The 24,310-nt window shown below is 37.4% G+C and overlaps 3 protein-coding genes across 4 annotated transcripts; 2 read left to right on the top strand and 1 right to left on the bottom strand.

The window, feature by feature from the left end:
* The first annotated feature begins 1,806 nt into the window (after nt 1–1,806).
* On the top strand, nt 1,807–13,622 carry LOC103448918 (putative callose synthase 8). The gene is made up of 41 exons (XM_008388178.4): nt 1,807–2,132; nt 2,649–2,749; nt 3,024–3,145; nt 3,262–3,346; nt 3,496–3,609; nt 3,765–3,884; nt 4,076–4,168; nt 4,271–4,362; nt 4,511–4,637; nt 4,801–4,938; nt 5,016–5,092; nt 5,224–5,377; nt 5,493–5,621; nt 5,707–5,824; nt 5,957–6,285; nt 6,372–6,424; nt 6,513–6,573; nt 6,954–7,035; nt 7,116–7,165; nt 7,342–7,428; nt 7,506–7,637; nt 7,711–7,805; nt 7,883–7,967; nt 8,059–8,219; nt 8,387–8,510; nt 8,611–8,705; nt 8,786–8,936; nt 9,032–9,183; nt 9,420–9,526; nt 9,611–9,733; nt 9,821–9,889; nt 9,989–10,157; nt 10,258–10,369; nt 10,520–10,639; nt 10,713–10,828; nt 11,012–11,095; nt 11,214–11,326; nt 11,406–11,635; nt 11,727–12,575; nt 12,923–13,108; nt 13,186–13,622. Exons 1-41 carry the CDS (start codon nt 1,910–1,912, stop codon nt 13,414–13,416), a joined length of 5,859 nt encoding a protein of 1,952 aa, XP_008386400.2. The 5' UTR covers nt 1,807–1,909; the 3' UTR covers nt 13,417–13,622.
* A 1,862-nt stretch (nt 13,623–15,484) lies between these two features.
* Nucleotides 15,485–17,234, top strand: LOC103448917 (pentatricopeptide repeat-containing protein At3g14580, mitochondrial). The gene has a single exon (XM_008388177.4). It carries the CDS (start codon nt 15,643–15,645, stop codon nt 16,837–16,839), a length of 1,197 nt encoding a protein of 398 aa, XP_008386399.3. The 5' UTR covers nt 15,485–15,642; the 3' UTR covers nt 16,840–17,234.
* A 187-nt stretch (nt 17,235–17,421) lies between these two features.
* LOC103448916 (C2 domain-containing protein At1g53590-like) lies at nt 17,422–23,184 on the bottom strand. 2 transcript variants are annotated; one of them, XM_008388176.4, is made up of 13 exons: nt 23,006–23,184; nt 22,514–22,792; nt 22,161–22,235; nt 21,798–21,941; nt 21,159–21,254; nt 20,928–21,059; nt 20,467–20,619; nt 20,317–20,358; nt 20,171–20,219; nt 19,433–19,525; nt 19,163–19,346; nt 18,850–18,973; nt 17,422–18,683 (listed from the first exon to the last, which is right to left on the bottom strand). In XM_008388176.4, exons 2-13 carry the CDS (start codon nt 22,637–22,639, stop codon nt 17,934–17,936), a joined length of 1,968 nt encoding a protein of 655 aa, XP_008386398.3. In that variant the 5' UTR covers nt 22,640–22,792; nt 23,006–23,184; the 3' UTR covers nt 17,422–17,933. The 2 variants fall into 2 exon arrangements, with proteins under 2 accessions (XP_008386398.3, XP_070664981.1); XM_070808880.1 differs by having other exon boundaries at nt 22,514–22,920; nt 23,006–23,177.
* Between the last annotated feature and the right edge of the window lie 1,126 nt (nt 23,185–24,310).

The following is a 24,310-nucleotide window of genomic DNA, read 5'->3' as shown; positions in this document are numbered from 1 at the left end:
AATTGGAGATTATGCAATTCGTAAGAGTGAGATACTAGTTTCGATTAAGTTTGAAAATTGAATGATAAATTATGTATGTATATCCTGTCAAAACAATTATTATTTTTAATTTGGAGGACCTTTTAATTAAATTTGCATAGAGCCCATAAAAGGTCACAGACAACTCTAACGCTAGAAGACCGATTTGAGGAGAGATTTTTCAATATGACTGGAATACGGGATGTTGCACCACGTGTCATTATACCAATGGTAGAATATGTGTGCTAAAAAGTTAATAACTTAAAAAATACAATTTCCCACCACTTATATAAAAACACGTGGTGTGTCACTCATGTTCCCGTTACAATGAAAAATTTCTCCGATTTAAGACCATATTATATTAGCTAACCATAATGGAATGCTACAGTTGAAAATATGCACATACTTATAGTAGTTGAAGTAAATCCCATATTTTTTTAGTGGGTACGTATATATTATTGGGTCTTTGTATGCTTTGTATGTATATTCAAATTGTGGATGAAAATAATGGTAAAACTCTTTACATAGTGTGGTAGATTCTCCTTTTTAAATTATAAGGAGGGGGATTTAGATTTTAGTGCATAAAATACAACATACTACTCTAATTAATTTGGCTAAACTAATTACGTTTGTATTACTCTTAATATTAAAAGGAGTGAGCTATCCACACATCATTTTTTACTTCTCACACATCCTTGTTGATTTTTGTCTTTTAATATTTTTCAATTCATCCAATCCGATGGTCAATACACCCTGTTAAAAACACAACACTTGAACATTTGCTAATGTTATACGTAGTAGGAAAAGTCAATTGGCTCATCTCGATCCAAATTTGAGATGTAGAAAACCCTTTCAATCATGATTACTAAACTACTAGACATGACAGTATATAGTACGTGTGTCATTGGAAACTTTCTGAAACAAAATTAGGGAGCTAGTCGCATCCAACTTTTATATCTTCCTACCTAACAAAAGTTTAGAATTCTCACTCCTCAATCATTTATTCTTTCAAATAGACCCTCATCAAATAGGACTTGGATTCTCTGCCCTCCCATTTCGGTGCCCTTCCCGTGCCCTCCTGTTTTATGTGGTCACGGTTAATCCATGCTAACATTTTATATTGTTTTTTATAAAAATAATAAGACAAAAAAAAATAGTAATATAAAATATTGACGTGGTTTAACCGTGACCACACAAACAGAAGGGCACGGGGAGGGCACCGAATTGGGAGGGCAGAGAATCCAAGTCCCATCAAATAAACTTAAATTTACGTTCTCTTTTCCTCTTCTCACTTCTCACCCATTCGATCTGTCATGAAAGCAAGTTCACCCCACTAAGACAATAATTACCCGTCAATTGGGCGAATAAGGCAATTATTGCCTAAGACAATGAGTGCCATCTCCATCACACCTTGGCTATTATGTAAAATTTTAGTATTTATCTATATAAACATTCAATATATTTTTCATTTTTCTCTAATGTAGAAGGTTTTTTTAATATATGTACGTAATGTATAATATACAAGAATATACGAATTGGGCTTGGATTCATTCACTCGTGGGAGAAACGCGCAATCATTTCACAACCCCATTGGCTCTTTACCCATAAACTATAAAGTGAAGGAAACTGCTCATGACACACTTTCAAACGAAGAAATTCATGTAGTTCCCTCTCTCAAAAGAGAAAGTAAAACACAGCTCCAAAAGCAAAAGCAAAAAGATAGCAAATCCTCTTTGCAAATCACATTGTATAAAGCAAAAAGCACTTCTCACTAGCCAAATCTGACCACATTAAGCAAACAACTCATGGAGAAGATCCCACTTATATACTATGAACCCGTGTCAGATTCTCCCTTGTTCACAATCCCACCATTCCTCTTGAGCTCCCAGCAATGTCTGAGATTGTGGTTGCAGAGCCTATCTATGAAGGCGACCTGGAAGAGCCGCAAAGGCCCGTTACACGGGCCATTACTATGGGCTCTACAAGTTATCACAATCATGTTCCCGAACCCTTTGAGAGCGAGAGATTGCCTGCTACTCTGGCTTCTGAAATCCAGAGGTTTCTGCGTGTTGCAAATTTGATCGAAACCGAGGAGCCCCGTATTGCTTATCTGTGTGAGTTGTTAAGTTTTGTTTTTTTTTTCTTTTTGTTATGTTGCTGAAATGGTTTTGTTTTACAAGGTGTCAATTACAAAGGGGTGAGAGATTTTTTGATAAATTTGGAGCTTTTCTTGATTAGCAAGTAATCGAATCGACATAAGAAAACTGATAATAGTTTTGTAACATGAAGTTGAGTTGTAATTTTTGTTCTTTTTGGCTCTCAAATATTTATACTTAAGGTTGCAGAAATTCAACCTGTTCACCTCAATTTAGAATTTTAGAGGGGTAAATCGATTAGTAAGTTGGAATTTCGATAGATGATACGAAAAATGGTTGATGTAATGAGGTTTGAGATTATTTTGAATGAAAAATGCTTTCCTTCTTCTTTTCCTTGAATTTGAATTTGCTTTTGGAAGATATGTTTAAATCTTTTCTCAAAGATAGCAGAATTTGATGTTATAAGTGGTTTCGTTGTGAGTTAAAATTGATTCACGAACCAATAGCGTTGTCTGAGTGATTTTTATGGAGCAGGCCGCTTTCATGCCTTTGAAATAGCACATAACATGGACCGCAATTCCACTGGTCGGGGTGTTCGACAATTCAAAACTTCCCTTCTCCAGCGACTTGAACAGGTAGTTATACACATCAAAGTATAGTATACAAAAATATGCAGCTGATAACGGGGAAATTGCATAACTTTCATGTATGGAGTAGGATTAGGTCGAAGATAGTTCCCTTCTCTGGCGTTTCTGTGTTTCAGTTGGAAGTATATACCGTGTTTTTCCTGTGTATGTTAACTCTTTGATTCTAGCAGTATTTGTGGAAGCAAAAAAAGTTGATTTCTTCTGGGGTGGAATATAATCTTTCCCAATTTTGACATTTTTTCTGGTTTTTTATGGTTTACAGGATGAAGAAACTACAATAACAAAACGAAAGGAAAAGAGCGATATACGTGAGCTGAGACGTGTCTATCATGATTACAAAGAGTACATCATTAAAAATGATAGAGCGTTTCATTTGGAGAATAGGTAAATACATCCATATGTATGTTTCAGGATATTCAACTTGGTTTCTAATACACTGAAAGTATTGAATAGACTTGTCTGCTAAGCACAATTCATTTGTGGCAATTGATCTGAATCAGACACAGAGAGAAGTTGATAAATGCACGTAGAATCGGCTCTGTTTTGTTTGAAGTTCTAAAGACAGTTTCAAATACAAACCCTCAGGTATTTTCCCTTTTCTGTTTCGATTTTGTTTTTATGTATTCTTCTTGTCAGTACATTTTATATGATGATAAAAGTGATGCTTTTGTTCTTTTCTTTATACCAGAAATGCGTTTGTCTTATGTTCCGTTTGATTTATATATATCCCGTAGGCACTTGCTAATAGAGGTGGCATCCAGAACAAATCTAATGATCTCTTCGTGCCATATAATATTCTACCACTCGATCATGGAGGTATTCAGCAAGCAATTATGAAACTACCTGAGGTATGATTTTGTATGTTAGATAAAAGTTCTTTTTCTTTTCCGGAACTTTTACTTATGTAGAATGATCCAGGTGGTCATATCAGTATATGATAGTGCAGGTCCTATGAAATTGTAAATTTGGTCGAGAATGCTAATAATCTAACGAAATGATACAGATTAAGGCCGCACTAGCTGCTATTCGCAATATTCGTGGTATACCTTCGGCCAATGATTTTCAGAAACATGGGGATTTCATTGATATGTTTGATTTTCTTCAGTACTGCTTTGGATTTCAGGTAATCTCTTCCATAGTTTCAATTTAATTTTCTCCCCACTACCAGGCGGGCTTACCCCCTTCTATAATAAGTTGTATGGTGCGATGTAACGTCTGAACTAGTACTTGGCCAGTTAGGCATGCACGACATAGTTTTCTCTGTTCTGTGAATCTTACTTTCATAAATTTGATTCATATGATATGTTATGTCAGGAGGGAAATGTCACCAATCAGAGGGAACATCTACTTCTACTCCTTGCTAACATTCACATACGAAAAACTCATAAGCAGGCATCTGTCTCAAAGGTTCTTCTGTCGTCAGAGTTTATTCGTTTTGGTTTAACACTACATTTCTTCTGTTTTTTTTTTTTTTCACATTTTGTGCTATTCTTATTCGTATGATACCAGTTAGAAGATGGTGCAGTGGATGAGTTAATGCGCAAATTTTTTAAAAATTATACAAACTGGTGCAAATTTTTTGGTAGGAAAAGCAACATCCGGTAAGATTAAATTATCTGCTTTCCACCTACTTCAAAAGACAAACTGAAATTTCCTGCTCTTTTGTGATTGCTTCTGTTTCACCAATTTGAAGTTTTTAAACTTGTGTACATTACTCCTTACTATAAGTTACATTGTTTACGCGTGTAGGTTGCCTTATGTGAAACAAGAAGCACAACAGTATAAACTTTTATATCTAGCGCTTTACCTTCTTATCTGGGGGGAGGCTGCAAATCTCCGATTCATGCCAGAGTGTCTATGTTATATTTTTCACCATGTAAGTTTACAGTCTCTTGCGATTTAGTAGCTCCATATGACTGAATCTAATTTCATGTTCTTATTTCCCATTCAAATACATCCCGAGTCTTGACATTTATTTCACTTGATGAATTCTTTTCCGTAGTATAACTGTCACTTATTATTTTCTGGTTTTCTTGAAGATGGCGTATGAGTTACATGGTACACTAACTGGTGCTGTTAGCTTGACAACATGGGAGAAAGTCATGCCAGCATATGGAGGCCAGCCCGAGTCTTTCCTCAACAATGTAGTTACCCCCATATACACGGTTATAAGCGAGGTACTTTGTGAATGCACCCTGATTTTTCAGTTGAGCCCGTTCTGTAGTTATTCATTTTTGGTCTAATGAAACTGAAGGAAGCCAAGAAAAGCAAAGGTGGGACAACTGACCATGCCATGTGGAGAAACTATGATGATCTGAATGAGTATTTTTGGTTAGAACTGAACTTGATCTTCTATCTATTTCCGTATATATATGTTAATATTGCTGCATTTGATCCAAATTTGTCTCCCACTGAGTTAGAATCATGAGTTGCGAGGCTGTAAATCTGCCCTTCTTTTGCAGGTCTCCTGATTGTTTCGAAATAGGTTGGCCCATGCGTCTAGACCATGATTTCTTCTGCATACAACCTTCAAAGAAACCCAAACCTAAGAAGGCTTCAGTATCCACTGGTTCTGTAGAAGAAAGGAGGGAAGACGGAGAGGAAGTGGAAGCAGGGGTATATTATATCACAATCATACCACTGCTCTTTGTTCAGGATTGCAGTTAATGAATTAACAAATCCATAATTTGATCATTCTTGTTCATGTCTCACATGTTTTCTTTTGTCACAGGCTACTACTAAAGAAGAAGATCGCGAGCCCCAATGGTTAGGGAAAACAAATTTTGTAGAAGTCCGTTCGTTTTGGCAAATTTTTAGAAGCTTTGACAGAATGTGGAGCTTTTTTATTCTTTCCCTTCAGGTGAACATTTTTGTAGTCTGAATGCTTTACCAAGCACCTTCTTACAATGATTCCCGTGTGCTTAATGTTTCCTTTTGCTTTGTAGGCATTGATAATTATGGCATGCCATGAATTGGAATCTCCACTTCAACTGTTTGACAAGGTTATATTCGAGGACGTCATGAGCATATTTGTCACATCTGCGTTTCTTAAACTCTTACGAGGTATAATTTTTATTACAATCACTGTACTGAACAATAGGCTAAGTAGAATGATTAGAATGTCGTTTATGTGCTCGTTATTTTTCCCTTTCGTTTTGGGGAATTTATTAACCTAATAGAGGGTTGGGGTTGCAGCAATGCTCGACATTGTATTTACATGGAAAGCCAGACAAACAATGGAATTCTCTGGAAAAGTAAGACATGTTATGAAGCTGGTTGTTGCAGCGATATGGACTATAGTTCTTCCTGTTTATTATGGAAATTCTAGAAGAAAATATACTTGTTATCCTGCACGATATGGAAGCTGGCTTCAGGAGTGGTGTTTCTCCTCCTATATGGTTGCAGTTGCAATTTATTTGACGACTAACGCAGTTGAGATGGTGCTCTTTTTGGTTCCTTCTATTCGCAAATACATCGAGATCTCAAATTACCGAATATGCACTATTTTGTCTTGGTGGACACAGGTAGGTTTATCTTGTGCAACTCTCAGATTGAATTTTGGTTTTGGACATTGTCGATATATATTGAAAATTTTGTTCTGATCGTGCAGCCTGGATTATATATTGGTCGTGGGATGCAAGAAAGCCAGCTTTCAGTATTGAAGTATATACGAAACCCTATGATAAGTTTTTGTTACGTACCTTTGCTTTTATATATTGTGCCCTAATACGATGTCTTTCTTATTACGTAGGTATACAGTGTTTTGGGTGCTAGTACTACTGAGCAAATTTTCTTTCAGCTACTTCTTCGAGGTGGGTACTACTATCACTGCATCTGTTATCCTAAAGGACAGTAATTAATCTTTCAAGAAAGTTTAGGTGACGATAAATATATTCACTTATTCAAAGGAAATGATTACCAAAAGATAGCCAAATAATATGAAAAACATGAGTTTCGAAGAGTCAAATATCTGGAAAATGTGGTTGTATCAATATTAATGCCAGTCTCTTGATATAGGTAGTTCTAGTAATTGGATTCACAAAGTTCAGTATGTATCATTAGGAAATGAGGTTTCCTTCTCTGTTCGAAACAGAAGTATCTTCTTTGAGTTTTAGATACTTTTTTACGATGTGTTTTTGTACGTAATTTTCTGAACGTTTATTTGCTTGCAATGGCCTATGGAACAATGCAGATAAAACCGCTCATAAAACCAACGAAAAAGATCATTAAACTTAGTGTGAAACATTATGAGTGGCACGAGCTTTTTCCAACAGGTAAATACCATATTTTTTTACATCGTGAGTATAGGGAGTTGAAGATTTTCGATTATACTAAAGAATTTGTTCTATTGCAGTTCAGAATAATGCCGGTGTAATTGTTGCTATATGGGCTCCAATAGTAGTTGTGAGTTTTGTTCAAAGTATTTAAAGTAGTTCCGTTTGATGTTCAATCTTCTGTCTTTTCAGATGATACAAGTGCAATTTAATAGGTTGGCAGTTCATTAGCATCATAACGATATGCCCATTGATGCTGATATACCGGAAACTCACGTGCGATTATTTCTGTTTTCTTCTTATAAGGTGTATTTTATGGACACTCAGATATGGTATTCTGTTTACTGCACAATCTTTGGTGGAGTCTATGGCATATTGCACCACCTTGGTGAGGTGAGCTCTATTTTTTTATTTTTTTTTTCCCTCCGAAAACATTTTGGTACCTATCTTACTCCTCTGCTGTACTACAGATTCGGACGTTGGGGATGTTGAGAAGTCGGTTTCACACTTTGCCTTCTGCATTCAATGTTTCCCTTATCCCACCCTCATCAAGAAATGATCAAAAGAGAAAAAACGGTTTCTTTCACAATAAATTCAAAAAGGTACGAGGTTTTAATTGTTCTATCGATCAAATTTCTTGAAAAATCTCTTGCTAACTCAATCTCGTATTCTCAGGTCTCAAAGACTGAAAACAATGGTCTTGCTAAGTTTGTTTTAGTTTGGAACCAAATTATCAATAGCTTTCGAACGGAGGACTTGATAAACAACAGGTGATTTAACTTGGCACAGACGTGTTTTTCAGCAAAGCTTAACAGAAAGTGCCTTACAAGTTTATTTTCTAAAATAGGGAGTTGGATTTGATGAGTATGCCTATGTCATCAGAATTATTTTCTGGCATTGTTCGTTGGCCTGTTTTTCTTCTTGCGAATAAGGTATCTTCTACATTCAAAACCTTTAATCGTATCATCGTATCTTTCTTTACTATTTTGGTTCACTTATAAACATCTCTCCTGTACATAATAGTTTTCAACAGCGCTCAGTATCGCAAAGGATTTTGTCGGGAAGGATGAGATTCTTATCAGAAAAATAAAAAAAGACGAGTACATGTACTGTGCTGTGAAGGAGTGCTACGAATCCTTGAAGTACATCCTCGAAATCCTCGTTGTTGGTCGTCTTGAAAAAAGGTAGAGACATCATCTGAAATCTATGTTTATGAGTGCGTGTGTATGTGCACGCTTGTGGCAGTGTGTTTTCTCTCCTTTTTTAACCTCTTGAAAGAAAACATAATAGAGATTCGTGAGCGTTCCAATTCCCACTTATAATTTATATCGTTTTTCTGAATTTTTATCAGTATTGTATCCGCCGTGCTGACTGAAATTGAAGAAAGCATCGCAAGGTCAAGTCTTCTTGAGGACTTACGGATGACTGAACTTCCACATCTTCTCGCCAAATGTATCGAGTTGATTGAACTTCTGGTGGTTATTCCAATTCCTGCAAAGCCATTAAACCATTGCCGATCACATTTAAAAACCGTGAGTTTAAGTCATTCTAATCTTTGATCTGAAATCTTTTAAGGTTGAGGGAAACGAAGAGCATCACAGTAAAGTTGTGAAGATTCTTCAAGATATATTTGAACTTGTAACCAACGATATGATGACTAATGGCTCCAGGTTTGGCGTATAAAACTTTGTTTCATTTTGAAGATCCAATTCATTTTGTGCACTTTACAGATATTCATGTAATCATGCAGGATACTGGATTTGCTGAATTCATTCCAACAAATCGACATGGACTTTGCTGATTTTACTAGAACTATTGAACCAGAATTATTTGGATCTGCTGATGACAAGAACTCCATCCATTTCCCTTTGCCAGACGACAGTGCTTCTCTCATTGAGCAGGTGATATTCCTTACCTCCTTCTCATCTTGGTTGATGTTTTGCTTACGATTTTCCTTCTTCAGTTTCATTAGTTTAACCAACTGTTTCAAGTGCAGATCAAGCGTTTCCATCTGTTGCTTACTGTCAAAGATACAGCATTGGACATTCCAACTAACTTAGAGGCTCGAAGACGCATATCATTCTTTGCCACTTCTCTCTTTATGAACATGCCCGGCGCACCCAAAGTCCGCAATATGCTGCCTTTCTGGTCTGTTTTCTCCTCTTAAGTATTATTTTCTTGCAGGTTTTTCTATGCATTTTTTTCTTTCATTCTGCCATGTATTTAGATCATCATAGGAACATCTTGATGGTGACATTTCACATTAACAAACAGTTGGATTCGACTGGAAACTCGTAAATTTTCTAGTTATGAAGAAACTGATTTTTATACATAAAAGCAACTGCAATCCCATCATTTGTATCTGACCAACTTTCTGTTGATAGTGTTATGACACCACACTTCATGGAGGATATTAATTTTTCAATGAAGGAGCTTCATTCGAGCCAACAAGAGGTCTCCATCATCTTTTACATGCAAAAGATATTTCCAGGTACTGAGATAGTGAATATATTCATTACGTTGTAGGCTATCCGGTTAGGTTCATCTCTGAACAACTGGCTCTCATATTTCTCAGATGAGTGGAAAAACTTCTTGGAGCGCATGGGTTGTGAAAACTTGGATGGACTGAAAGAGGAAAGCAAGGAGGAAGAGCTTAGGAATTGGGCTTCCTACCGGGGCCAAACGCTAAGCAGAACAGGTGAATATAAGATCTGACATAATCTAAATCCAGCAGATCAGTTGATCATTTTAATAACCTCCTTTTTGATGTATATGGTTGTAACAGTTCGAGGAATGATGTACTATAGAGAAGCCTTAAAATTACAAGCATTCCTCGACGTGGCTGAAGAAGAAGGTTTGTATTCTGAATCTCTGATGCAAATCTCATTGTAGTTTTTTATTAGACGATTTCAGTAAGCATTTGTATGCCATCTGGCCTATTCTCTTCTTCCAGATATTCTTGAAGGTTATGACGCCGTTGAAAGTAGAAATCGCGAGTTATCTGCTCAGCTAGATGCATTAGCAGACATGAAATTCACATATGTACTTACTTGTCAATTGTTTGGATCACAAAAAGCTTCTGGAGATCCACATGCACAAGACATTATTGACTTGATGAAAAGGTAATCTTATACCCGGGAAAGAAAAAAATTATTGCAGATGTACGGAACTTTTAAAGTAAAATTTTTGAAGTCATATGACTCTAGAACTTTCTTCTTGAAGACACCCATCTCTCCGCGTTGCTTACGTTGAGGAGAAAGAAGTGATAGTTGGAAAAAAGCCTCAGAAAGTTTATTCTTCTGTATTGGTTAAAGCTGTCAATGATTTTGATCAGGTATGTACAAAAATTATATGGATTAGTATGCCAAATTGGATATTCATGTCAAGCAATTTAAGTAAAGTTTAAATTAGTTTTTATCGTATCAACCGCTCAATGCATCGTCCCCAAGTTTTCTTTCATCATATGTGCTGTGATCATTCATAGGAAATATATCGCATAAAGCTTCCTGGTCCACCAACTATTGGAGAAGGGAAGCCCGAAAACCAGAATCACGGGATAATTTTCACTCGTGGTGAAGCTCTCCAGACCATTGATATGAACCAAGTAGGTTCCTTGTCCTGTACCTAAGGATTAGTCATTTTCTTGTTTGTTTCTCTTATACCATCTGCCTTTATAGGATAGTTATCTGGAAGAAGCATTCAAAATGAGAAACGTTCTGCAAGAATTTCTTCAGAGCCAAGGACGGAGACCTCCTACGCTACTTGGTTTGAGGGAACACATATTCACAGGAAGGTCAGCTCCTCTAATCCCCTAAACTTCGATTTTGACATCATATGAGATGTGAAATGCATCACTAGCAAATGTATTTCACCTGATTTTTTATAAACTAATATGTTATTCAGACATTCACTCCTATGAAAAGTCGAATCCACGATTCTTGAACTGTTAAGTCGATTCTTTTTTTTTTTCTTGCAGTGTTTCTTCTCTTGCTTGGTTCATGTCGTATCAAGAGACCAGCTTCGTCACCATTGGTCAAAGGCTTCTTGCTAATCCCCTCAGGTAACAGATATCTTGTTTCCTAAGCTCATTTTTCAATGACATTGAACACACGTGCGCTTGCTTCTGTATCTGTTGTGTGCTATACTTATACATTCTCATTCCTGTTCTCGATAAACAGAGTACGGTTCCATTATGGACATCCGGATGTATTTGACAGACTATTTCACATCACAAGAGGAGGCATAAGCAAAGCATCAAAGACAATTAACCTAAGCGAGGATGTTTTTGCTGGTAAGATTTAGTGATGTTAAAAATCACATTCCTATATTGTTGATATTTCTTCAAGCTGCTTACATCAGATATCATGTAGGATTTAACTGTACTTTACGACGCGGATGTATAACTTATCACGAGTACATGCAAGTTGGCAAGGGGCGTGATGTAAGTCTGAACCAGATATCAAAGTTCGAAGCTAAGGTTGCTAACGGAAACAGTGAACAGACTATAAGCCGTGACATATACCACCTTGGACGCCAGTTTGATTTCTTCCGTATGCTATCATGTTATTTCACAACCATTGGGTTTTACTTTAGTAGTCTGGTAATTCGTTTGAACCCCCAAACAATTTTTTCTTGCTTATTTATTTCTGTTTGGAGTGATTAATCCAAAATTCTGCTACAAAACTTCTCAGATGTCAGTTATTGGAATATACGTCTTCCTTTACGGACAGTTATACCTTGTCCTCAGTGGCTTGGAAAGAGTGATTATAGTTGAAGCGAGACTGCAGAACATACAATCCTTGGAAACAGCTCTTGCATCGCAGTCATTTATACAGCTAGGCCTACTAACAGGATTACCAATGGTGATGGAAATTGGGCTAGAGAAGGGATTCCTTAACGCAATTAAAGATTTTGTCCTGATGCAGTTGCAGCTGGCTTCTGTTTTCTTCACTTTCTCCTTCGGCACAAAAATACATTATTATGGCCGAACAATTCTGCATGGTGGTGCTAAATACAGACCCACTGGGCGTAAGGTTGTTGTGTTCCATACTAGCTTCACTGAGAACTACAGGTTATATTCAAGAAGCCACTTTGTGAAAGGATTCGAGTTGTTACTCCTGTTGATTGTCTACGATTTGTTTAGGCGGTCATATCAGAGCAGCATGGTGTATGTATTAATCACTTACTCCATTTGGTTCATGTCAATCACTTGGTTGTTTGCTCCATTTCTTTTTAATCCCTCCGGATTCAGTTGGGAGAAGATAGTAGACGACTGGAAAGATTGGAACAAGTGGATCAGGCAGCAGGGTGGTATTGGAGTTCAACAAGATAAAAGTTGGCAGTCTTGGTGGATGGATGAGCAAGATCATCTTCGCCGTTCAGGGACGACTTCTAGGTTGCTTGAAATACTCCTTTCCGTTCGATTTTTCCTGTATCAGTATGGTCTTGTCTACCACCTTGACATCTCCCAGAATAGCAGGAATTTTCTGGTATATTTGCTTTCATGGATTGTGATCCTCGCAGTTTTCTTGTTAGTCAAGGTAAACCTTATAATCTCCTTCTATTAGAAACTATGCTTATATTTAAGATGCAACAACAAAGAAAATAATCTTTCTCGTCCCTTCTCTTTTCTTTTTGTTTGAGAAATCTGGATTTCGGAATGTCTTTTTGTTTGACATTTACTCAACTTATCCACTTGCCTTCATTCTTTTTGTGACCAATTAATTTCAGAAATTTTCTGACCTAATGTAGTAGCAATGAACATGTGTGTATAATATCGAGTGCTTTCTTCAAATTGGTCATAGGTTACGTAGAAAATAGATCGTCGGTTCCCTTATGTAGCTTTTTGCATGAGTCACTAACACGATCACATCATCATTCTTCGCAGGCAGTGAATCTCGGAAGGAAACAGTTCAGCGCTAAATATCACCTCGTGTTTAGGCTGTTCAAGGCATTCCTCTTCTTGGGTGTTCTTGCTGTCATACTTGCTCTCTATTTTATATGCAAACTCTCCTGGAAGGACTTAGTCGTCTGCTGTCTAGCATTTTTTCCGACAGGCTGGGGTTTGATATTGGTAAGTTTACGATGATACAGATGCTTTTCTTTTCGGTCTGCATTATTTCTTTTCCGCTGATAACTTTGTTGGTTCAGTTTGCACAAGCTGTGAGGCCCCTGATAGAGAATACTGGATTCTGGGAATTCACCAGAGTACTCGCTAAGACTTATGATTACGGAATGGGTGTTGCTCTCTTTGCACCTATCGCGGTCTTTTCATGGCTTCCGATTATATCAGCATTCCAGACTCGTTTCCTGTTCAACGAGGCGTTCAACAGGCACTTACAGATCCAACCAATTCTTGCAGGGAAGAAGAAGAACAGATGATTTTAGAAGCTAGCCCTAATCATTCATAGTATATATTGTATGCAGTCATATTATATTGTCAAATCTTATAGGTTTTGGAAATGTGGTCACACTGGCATAAAATAGTTTCATTTGTTAAAGAAAAGGAAAGATAATATAGTCGATATAGAACCTTTTGTAAATTATAATGGATCAATAAAATTCTTGGTGACAAATTCAGAAAAGAAGGGAGTGTTCTAGTTTTGCCTCAAATGATTCAAATCTTCTCTAGCATGGTTGTAACTTGATAGGGTTTTAGTACATAAAAAGTATAAACCCTCCCCAAGCATTAGGGTGCACTAACCTTCATGCACGCGCTCACACGCATGTAAAAGGTATTTTTTGAATCACAGCGTACTATACGCGACTTACACGTTTTAAATGTATTTATATGCATAAATTGACAAAAAGAAAGGTAAATATTTGAAGTAAATGAATAATCTTACATCATGCTAGAAGAAACCCCTCATAAACTAATTAAAGCATCTAAATTCACATAATGAAATCGGTCTCTATAGAATTTACATAAGAATAGAGGAAATAATATTTAATAAGCAATTGTTTGAATCACATTATTGCTAGCCCATTGTGAGGTTAAGCCAACCCTCCTCCTCCTTAGTGTAGATAATATCATTTGTTTAAAAAAACAATCATTTGACAACTAATTTAATCATATTATTATCCGCGTGTGAAAGACTTTTTTATAACTGGCATTATATGTCTTTTAAAATGTTTTGAACGTATTTAAAAATAGAGAAAATAATATTTCATAAACAATTGATTGAATCACATTATTGCTAGCCCATTGTGAGGCTAAGCCCATCCCCTTCTCCCTTAGTGTAGATAATATAGTTTGTTAAAAAAACAATCGTTTGACTACTAATTTAATCACATTATTATTCACGTGCGAAATACATTTTTATAACCGGCATTACACACCTCTTAAGATGTTTTGAACATGTTTAAAAATAGAGAAATTGAATCACATTATTGCTAGCCTATTGTAAGGTACTAATTAAAAAAATTAATTATTAAAAAAAGCATTGTTAAAATGACGAAAATACCCCTACCTTATTTGATGTATTATTTTGGCATGCCTTTCAAGTTTTTTGTCTTGGGGGCATTTTTATCCAAATCTTTTTGTTGAAGCTTGGTGACACCAAAAGTACTATTCACCTTTTGTGTTGACCTTATATATAAGATTTCAAATTGGTACCAATCTTGAGGACCCTACAAATTCTTTCACAAACTTGCGAAAACCCTACACATTGTTAACCAGATTGTCAAATCAGAAGTTAATTGATGACTCGTTAATCAGATTGTCAGACTTGAAGTTAATTGAGGACATGGATCCTCTCCAGATCCATGCATCCTAATCCTAAGGATCCACCAATCCGGGCCATTGAAATTTGATCCAACGGCTACAAACAGAGACCCACTTTAAAAGTTATGATAACTTTAGCCATTTGATCAAATTTCAATGGCTCGGATTAATGGATCCCTAGGATTATGATGCATGGATCCGAAAATGATCCATGTCCGTTAATTGGTGACTCGTTAACCCCGATTGTCATACTTAAAGTTAATTGATGATGTGACATTTTCAATATGAATTTATTCCCATGAAGAGTGGGTGGTCAGTAAAAAGTTTCTTGCTTAAAGTCTAGGAAACTGATTTTTTTTCTTCTCACTTTTCAGCACCTCTATTTAATTTTGTTGTTGATCTTCTTTAAATCACTGAATATAATAGCTTAAAACATGGGAGTGTTAAAGAATTAAGAGTTGATAAAAGGAAAGTGGCGGGCTGAGCCTAGTAACATGGATTTATAACTAAGTAGAGCATTAAAGTGATTGGTTGTTTACATAAAGTCTTAACTAGTTGAGATTATGGTAGTTTTGGTCTATTCACTTATTATGAAATCACATAAAATGCGCCCTTAAACCCTTAGGTTAGTAGGGTTCACCGTCCATCGTGGTTGGGTAACTAATTACTTAGTAAAAGGAGATACCAAGGTGATGGGGTCTCAAGCCAATTATAAGACCAAATAAACTTAAAACATGTGACCTAGTGGCATTAAGTTTGAGATGCTGTGTTTGGATAGCGTAGTTAAATCCTCCATGTTATGTCCTCCAACCTCAGACAACCTCCAAAACCCCAGTATGAACTCCCCACAAACCTCATTAGCATTCCACACCTGAGCAGTCAGCATGATTCCACGTTCTACAAAAGCACTTTTCAAAAAGCCAATCTTTTTCCAATCAACTCAATCCTGCACCTTCATCATCAGAAACCCATCAAATTTCTCCACACACCCATCATCTTCCCCACCCGAAATCCCCAAAAAGCTGCACCACAAAGACTGGTTATCCCCCAACGAAGTCCTGCAAGTCTTCACCTCCGTCAGAGACCCCAATTCAATCCTCACGGCACTCGATCACTACTCCAAACGCAAGGACTACAAACCCAATGAAGCTCTCTACACTTTGATCATCGCCAAGCTCGCCGAGGCCCGCCTCTTCGATGCCATTGATTCCGTCATGGCCCGAATCAAAGGCGAAAGCAAATGCCGATTGTCCGACGACTTTTTCCGGTCCGTTATCAAGGCTTACGGCAATGTGGGTGGTTTTATAAACAGGGCGATTGACACCCTTTACGATATGCCCAGATATGGCTGCTGGCCTTCTGTGAAGACGTTCAATTTCGTGCTGCATTTGCTCGTTTCGACGAAGATGTTCGAAGTGGTTCATGAGGTGTTCCTGGAGGCTCCCAGGTTGGGCATTGAGATTGATGCGTGTTCATTGAATATAATCATCAAAGGGTTGTGTGAGTTCGGGAAATTGGATGGTGCACTCCAGGTGCTCGACGAATTTCCTAAGCAGAGGTGTGAGCCGAACGCGCTGACCTTTTCGACGCTTATGCATGGTTTGTGCGTCAATGGGAAGGTGGATGAGGCTTTCGGGTTGTTGAAGAGGATGGAAGATGAGGGTATCGACCCGGATACCATCACGTTTAATATATTGATAGCGGGGCTTAGGAAGCGAGGGAGATTCGACGAGGGGATTAAGCTGTTGGAGGAAATGAAGTTTAAGGGGTGTGATCCGAATCCAGGGTCTTATCAGGAGGTTTTGTATTGTTTCCTCGATGCACAGAGGTTTCTTGAGGCCAAAGGGTTTATGAGTTGGATGATTTCAAAGGGCGTTGGTCCGAGTTTTGTGTCGTACAAGGCGTTGATTCATGGGCTGTGCAAAGAAAATCTGGTGCAGGATGTGGAATGGGTTTTGAAGCAGATGATACGACAAGGTTTTCTTCCGAAGATGGGGATGTGGAGGCAGATTCTCAAAAGTATGTTTGCAGAGAAGAACAGCCATTGCTGTATTTCCTATGAAGAAATTGTAGATAGTTGAATCATACAAAATGGATGATTGTGTGGTGATGTTTCTCACAGATTAGTCCTTCCAAACAATTTTGAGGTCATGTAAATTGAAGGGCACTCTTCCTATATTCCGGCCCTGCTTGAGGCTCGAATTATGAAACGAAAGAAGCTGAAGATTTTTCATCTGATAAAATGATCTCGGTACATTGAGTCATCACGGACCGTCGACACTCCGGCATCCTGCTGAAGGTTTCTGCTGAAGCTGTGCAAGGAAATACCTAACAGACTGACGGCGACCGGAATGAGGATAATGTTGGATCCATGGAATTATGGAAGTCGAACTTGTTTAATCAACTTCAGTTATTGCGGTTTTCAAAGTTGTAATTTTATTGCCTAAACCCTATACAAATATGTCCCCCTTCTGTATGCTTTTGTGGTTTACACCACTGAATGTGCTACAATACGCTGCTAACCCGAAGGGTTCCTTATGGTGAAAAGGGGCAAGTAATTTTCATCGTCCCCAAACTTGTAAGACGGTAATTGCAATCAAGAACTTATAACTACACAAAAAGACGTTGGTTCCACGATCGAACCACCATCTCACAAATGGAACTACATACAAATTGGTTTCGACCATGAATATCGATGTAATATGCTAGTGTTTACAGAAAACAAAAACAAACGAGTCAAACAAACAAGCACCCTCTATCATGGCACTGCCAAAAGAGAATCCGGTGATGGAAAAACAGTTCTCTAATCCACCCCATTGCTACCGGCTATTTTACCTTTTCCTCTTTTCACCTTGATTACTGTTTTCCCCTCTTCTCCGGAAATGATTGAAAATAAACCAACAAAGCATTGGCAATATATAAGAACAGAATCAACCTAGCATGGCTTACCTGCGAACGCAAAAGGGAACCCCTCACAGCTTGTGACACTACCTTGTCGACTGCAGAGTTAGCAAGTCCGCCATGAGAGAGCTAAATAAGGATGAGAATGTAAAGAACCCTACTTCCGGAGCCACGAGGGACTGTTAATATAAGAAAGATTTAAATCCAGCCTTCATCGTTGGACCTTCAGCATCAACTGCGGTGTCGCTTGCAACCATAACTGCTAACATATCAACTATTTGGGCAGAGGATCATCATCAGAAGAGTTGTAATATTCTAACATTTCTCTTTCTTTCACTACCGAAGAATCACTTTGAGACTTTGCAAAATCTTTTCGATCAGATTTTTCATTACGCTTGAAGAAACTTTTCATCTCTCTCAACTTGCCCTTTCCCGGGGTACCTGAACCACTCCCTCCTGCAGAAGTGAAATCCTTTTCTTCCCGAACCTTACAAGAAAGAGGCCTAGAAAGGTCATCTTCCACAATGAATTTCACCCCACTTTCATTGTCATGAACTCCTCTAAGATTAATACTTTGAGAACGAGCGGTCTCTTTAAAGCTGCTTGTACTCGGCTCCTTCTTGGAACTCCTGTGGAGCATCGAACATAACTTATTTAGTCCCTTGCGAACTCCTTTCATGTGCCGTTTCTCGTCAGGATTTTTATCCGTGCCTCCATCGTCATTGTTTTGGGAGCCAGATGTGACTGAATTACGGCTGTTAGTATCATTTAGAATCTCGGTATCAAGGAGTCGGCTCCTTCCTTTTCTACTTTCCCAAGTTTGTAAAACTTTACTTCCTGGATGATGGACCCATATACCAGTCTCTTTTTGCCCTTCAACGTCAATCGGCTCAAAGTTATCTGCCAACCTGTTAGACTTCTCGGATGATATAGATGAGAAGGAACTTTGATTAGCATCACTGGCAAATGAATTTCTTTTATCTTCCAAATCTACCGTTTCCTGAACTTCTGACTGCTCGGGTCCCTGCATATGCAAGTGGCTCAAATCAAACTCTTGAATGCACACTTGAGCATCTTTGGTAAGACTTGCACATATGCAGCAACTATAACTACAAATCTCTAATCTCTTTATTTTCAACTCATAATAGACCTGATCGATAGAATGCGGTTGAGATGAAGTAAAAAGGTACCTTCACATTGTCTTCAAGAACAGTTATTGCAAGATGCAGCCTCCCGGTTTTAATATTCTGAAGAGGCACCCACATGTCATGTCTCTGGCCGTCTCTAAGATCACCAATGTTAATCGAGCAGTCACTGGAGATATAGAATGAGAGTAAGTTAGTCCAGCATGTAAGACAGCACATATAAAACAATTTAATTGAAACTAAGGGCATAAAAGTTGATAAACGATACTCGAAATAAGCTGTAAGCATATTTCTGTAACGAATTTGAATAAATCTAGGCACAGAGGGACATATTACACTAAAAAGTTCATAAACACACCCAAGGGCATCATCAACGAATCGGTCCTTGTCACAAAGTTCAATAGCAAGCACATTAGGTGAATCCCATGTAATAATGGGGATCTTGAACTCCTCATGCCATTTTGGAGACAGTGTTTTCTTTTGTATCTTAGTCTTGAACCGGTAAAGGCCCAATTGACCCTTAACATAAGGGTCAGAAAATCCTGAAAGAAAGGTTCTATCCGTTAAATATAAATTTAAAACATGCTGTGGAAACTTAACACCAATGTACTAGCAAAGAGAGACTGACCATTTAAATCGGCGGCTTTCACGTCAGATGCTTCAATAACTTCTACTTTGGCAAGAGCAAGAGGCTCCTTCTCATTCACAGAGAACCAACTTTCTGTCAATCAAATGAGCATCTACTATCAACCGAAACATTTTAAAAATACATTTTGAGTGTCTCTGTGTGAGAGCGAGAAAAAAAAACGTTCACAACAACGCTAATGAAGAACGAAGCATTCATGACACTGTTTTACAGCTTTCCAAAGATCTTTACTTTTCCATAATTAGTGCACTTTCTCCTTAACAGAAGCTTATACAATATTAAATTTCAAAAGCAACCAACTAATAAGGCATGACCACTGCCGAAATTATTACCGATGTGGTATTTAACCTGCTGTAAGGGGAAAAGGGAAGATAAACTTATGTTTTCTAATGTAAACTAACTACTTTAGAGTGACAAATCTACTAAAGGTCGTACCCAGTGCACAAGGCTCCCGCTTTACGCAGGGTCTGGGAGAGGTGAATGTCGGCTAGCCTTACCCCCATTTATGGAGAGGCTGCTCCCAAGTCTCGAACCCGAGACCTACCGCTCATGGGCGAAGGCACTTGCCATCGCACCAAGTTAATACAAGTTAAAGTTTTTTTTTTTTTTTTCATGAAAACCTAATATATGGAAAGATATATGCGGTATTTATCAAAATACGTACATATCTGTTTGCACATTTAAGTGTGCGAGTGTGTGTATGCGTTTGTATATAATTACCTTGCTTTGGGGAAACAAATTTCTCCATGTCAACAACCAGCATATTAGGCTGCAAAAATAAGTAATAATTTGATTTAAAGGTCTAATTTTCATTCCAATGGGGGCAAGATGTAAAGGTTGTTTACGGAGGAGTCCAAAATCCATACCTCAACAAGTGTCTGCTCAAAGGCAATTGACAGAAGCTTCTCCTGGCAGACAAAATCACAAAGAGCAAGTCAGAGAGAAAGATACATAGACGGAGAGCGAGAAATGGAGAGAGTTAAGAATTTATTTTGCTTCAATATGATAAAAGTTACCAGCCATCCAGCAATCCCAGGGAGTACTGTAACGTCAAGTCCATGAGTGAAAATAGGTTTAACAGTCATCTGAAAATATGGAGGGTCAACGAAGCATAGCCGCACGCGGCCAAGAAATGGCCACCTGCGAAGAAACTTCACTCCAATCAAGACCTTCAAAAGAAAAATCCAGCTTGATCAGAACGTATAAGTAGTTTGTACAAGCCATTGTGGACATCCTATTTCCCATGTAAATAAAGTATGAAAATAGCTTACAGTTACTCTTATGTTACACTAGCTGAACCAACTCAACAAGGTGATATAGAGTACCTAGCATAAATAACAGGAGCTACAATGCAACATAAGATGGAAAATTGTTCATCAATTTTAAATTTTCAGATGTCTATGAACAAATATCGTACATGACTAGCTTATAAGTAGTCCCATCTAGACCTACAGTTAACAGTTATTCAAGTACGTACCTTTCCTTCAACATGCATGCCTGTAATATTCAACTTTGCCCACATCCCAAAACCTAGTCTTTTCCTTAACTTCACAGCAAGTATTGCGATCATATCATCAGCTGTAAGAAAATTCAATCCCAACTCCAGAACCTGCATCAAGTTACAATTTAGTATCTGAATTTGGGACCTGCAGCGACGAAGAGTGCATGAAAAGTATTGATTGAACATTCCAGAGAATGTAAACAATACCAGGTGATCATCATCAGTAGACTGGCGAACCACTCTCATATCTGTGAGTATAGGTGCATTTCTTCCCAAGTAAAGGTGCTGAACTACTGCTTGCTTCTGTAAACATATTCAGATCATCGTCAATAACTGAAAAAGGTATCAATATATAACCACCAGATAACAAGATGACACTATCGAATTCAGAAAGAAAAAAAAATACATGTTTCACAAAAACTATACCTGCAAAAGATTGAAATATTGGACATCACATAATTCACTTTATGATATAGGATGCCCTTCAATAAGAAAATGAAAAACAATAACATAGTTGTGTAAGATGTGGATGCAACGAAAACAGTTGTTGCCACTTCGATAGCATTAATAAATGAAAATATACTCTCTAAAGAACACAAAGTTAAGAGCCAACAAAGCGTTACATCCTTTGAGAGTTGTCGATCACTCAACAATCTCGTTCAATCAGAACAGGTATATGATAATAAATAAAGTAACCATACCAGAAATACCAACACAGACATACATCAAACTACAACAAGAAATCCAAGAGTCTTAATAAGAGAGCAATTAGAACCAAGTGATCAATCCAAATCAATAGCACGATTTCATTGTATTTGATTTTAATAGATCAGAAGTTAGTCTTACGGCAGTCCATGGCTTGTACTTCTCCAGAAACCAAGGTATGATGGGGATAAGGATCTTCTGTGAAGCAATCTGTTCCATACATATAGGCCATATCTTTTCAATTGTGTGGTTCAACCACAGCACCGTCTCAGAATCAGAAAGCACCTGAAGTATTCGAAAAAGGAAATAAAACTCTAATGAAGTATAGTAGTGTCATCTGAACATTAAGGTTTAAATTTTTGCTCCATTTCCAACAACATTTCTTGGGGTGGATTTTTTTCTCTTTTTTCATCGGTTTGTTGAACATGTCGTAAGGCATAATATTTAACCAATAAAGCAACTAATAACAACTGAAAATGCAGAATGGGAAAAGTAAGAAACTACCCGTCTCTGATTAGCCTGTTTTCTTTCCTCGAACTGTAATTTCTTCCGCAATCTCGTAATGTACCTATCATGAACCTTTCACAAGTACAAGAAAAGTTCACTTCAATCACATCCCTTTTAGCACATGCCTTACCAAATTAAATTACATAACATGTTTCCTTTAAAAAAAGGTCGTAACCAGTGCACAAGGCTCCCGCTTTACGCAGGGTCTGGGAGAGGTAAATAATCATTACATAACACTGATACAACGTATCGAAGGCGAAAGACCCTAACGCTACAAGTTTCAAATGTATATATATGAAAGAGGAACGAAAACAAAATGTAAAGGCATAAGTGAATGGTAAAATTCTTACCAGGTAAAGATAAATGAGAGATAAAAAGTAGGCAACTGGGTGGCAGTAATTGTAGTGGGAGAGCAACCACAGCATACATAACACAATCCCCACATGGTGAATTATTGACACCTCTGTTATATCCATTTCTCCTTCTTCTTCTTCTTCTTCTTCTTCTTCAACCCCAAAAAAGGCACCAACTTTGCAACTTCTACACACACACACACACACACACACACACAACTTTGCAACTTCCTCTCACTTCCTCTTTTGTAATTTTTCTGGGTTTTCTAATTCACGCTGTATAAAATTAAAGAAATTAAAATCAAAAAATTCAGTCAAAATATGAGAGAATTTGGAAAAGGGAAAATCCCAAGATGGAAACTTGAACTCAAGAAATCATCAAAAGCCATGAATGAAACAAAACCCTGAAAAGGAAATTGAATTATGAGTTATATTTTACAAGAACAAAAATTGGGAGAGAGAGAGAGAGAGGGAGGGAGAGAGAGAGACCATTAAGGATGATTAATTGTGTATTGTTGCCTTTCAGGCTGTGACTAGATATGGCAACGCCTGAAACGGTGTTGTACGGTTCTCCGTTAAAGTAACCGGCGGGAAGAAACGCAGAGAGAGAGTGAAGGTAACGGCCAAGACAGAGAACATGATCAGAGAGAAATAATGGCGAAGTTCGCGTTTTCAGAGAGAAATGAGCAGTTGCCACTTTTAAACTGGTTTTTAGGCGCCACGTGTATAAGACAAACCAAGTACGCGTGTCACTGTACTAATTGACACAAATACGTATATATGCTCGTATATATTTAAAACAAAAAAAATGCAGCAATAATTCTGAATTTTGGCTTAATTGGAGTTTTTGTATCTGACTAGAAATATTTTGGGTAAAAGTTCTAATAGAGTTATTACTAAATGGATTATTGCTCTACATTATCATGAAATCAAGTTCAGCGACCAATATTTACGAATTTTTATTTCAGGGTCAGCTTTAATTAAGTTAAAATTCAGTCGTGGATTGCTTTGGTGATTAAGATCTTCCTCTTTTAACTCATGGCGTTCATTCTTAGTGCTAAGACAGTATATGTCATTGTTAGAGGATGCCAAAAGACAGTACGCATGTAGAGTTTGTAGGTTTGCACTTAGATTTGATTTCATAACCAAACTAGCACCGGATGAAACGAATGTACTTGGAACACACCACATGACGTTTTTATTTCACTAATTTTTTTTGGGCTTTTTGTTTTGTTATTTCACTAAAATCATGATGTAATTTATTTTTGATTAATAATTTCTCTATTAATTAAATGATAATGTTAAATAGACTAAACTTGTAGACAAAATTACTTTCTAATTATATGTAACACATAGAATTAATGTTACACCATGTGACTTGGCCTATGAATCAATTTCTCATGAACCTAACCCTAACCCAACTCTAGAGCTAGACAAATGGGGAGGTCTTTCTTTCCAATTTTTTTCGTCTATTTAATGTTAGCTATATTTGTTTGATTTCTGTTTGGGCTTTGGGTTATTTTACCTCAGATCCGCAAAACACAGAGAAATGGATATGACATTTCTACCAATGTGAGGCTTTTGTTTCGTTTTGTATATCTAATTAGGTTTTTTATTCCATTTAGGTGAAGATGCATGTGGTTTGTTATGACCTCATATATCCTAGTAGATAGGGTGTTGAATTTCTACTCATACTTCTCAGGTTCGAAACTCTCCATCTTGTAAATAACTAAAAAAACTCGATCATCATCATGCATTGGATTTTATTCCCCATTCCCCAACCCATTAAGCAGT

This window comes from Malus domestica, chromosome 11 (assembly GCF_042453785.1).
Source record: "Malus domestica chromosome 11, GDT2T_hap1".
Taxonomy (NCBI): Eukaryota; Viridiplantae; Streptophyta; class Magnoliopsida; order Rosales; family Rosaceae; genus Malus; species Malus domestica.
The sequence above is the reverse complement of the archived record's forward strand: the minus strand, read 5'-3'. Positions and strand labels throughout refer to the sequence as shown.

Bases quoted from the DNA above. Each gene is read 5' to 3' on its own strand.
- LOC103448918 (XM_008388178.4), top strand. From the start codon at position 1,910: ATGTCTGAGATTGTGGTTGCAGAGCCTATCTATGAAGGCGACCTGGAA. The intron at 10,370-10,519 runs GTATGTACAAAA...GATCATTCATAG, and splicing joins CTGTCAATGATTTTGATCAG to GAAATATATCGCATAAAGCT. The intron at 12,576-12,922 runs GTAAACCTTATA...CATTCTTCGCAG, and splicing joins CAGTTTTCTTGTTAGTCAAG to GCAGTGAATCTCGGAAGGAA.
- LOC103448917 (XM_008388177.4), top strand. From the start codon at position 15,643: ATGATTCCACGTTCTACAAAAGCACTTTTCAAAAAGCCAATCTTTTTC.
- LOC103448916 (XM_008388176.4), bottom strand. From the start codon at position 22,639: ATGGATATAACAGAGGTGTCAATAATTCACCATGTGGGGATTGTGTTA. The intron at 20,220-20,316 runs GTATGGATTTTG...TTATTTTTGCAG, and splicing joins TTGAGCAGACACTTGTTGAG to CCTAATATGCTGGTTGTTGA. The intron at 18,684-18,849 runs GTACCTTTTTAC...TTGCATATGCAG, and splicing joins TTCTTGAAGACAATGTGAAG to GGACCCGAGCAGTCAGAAGT.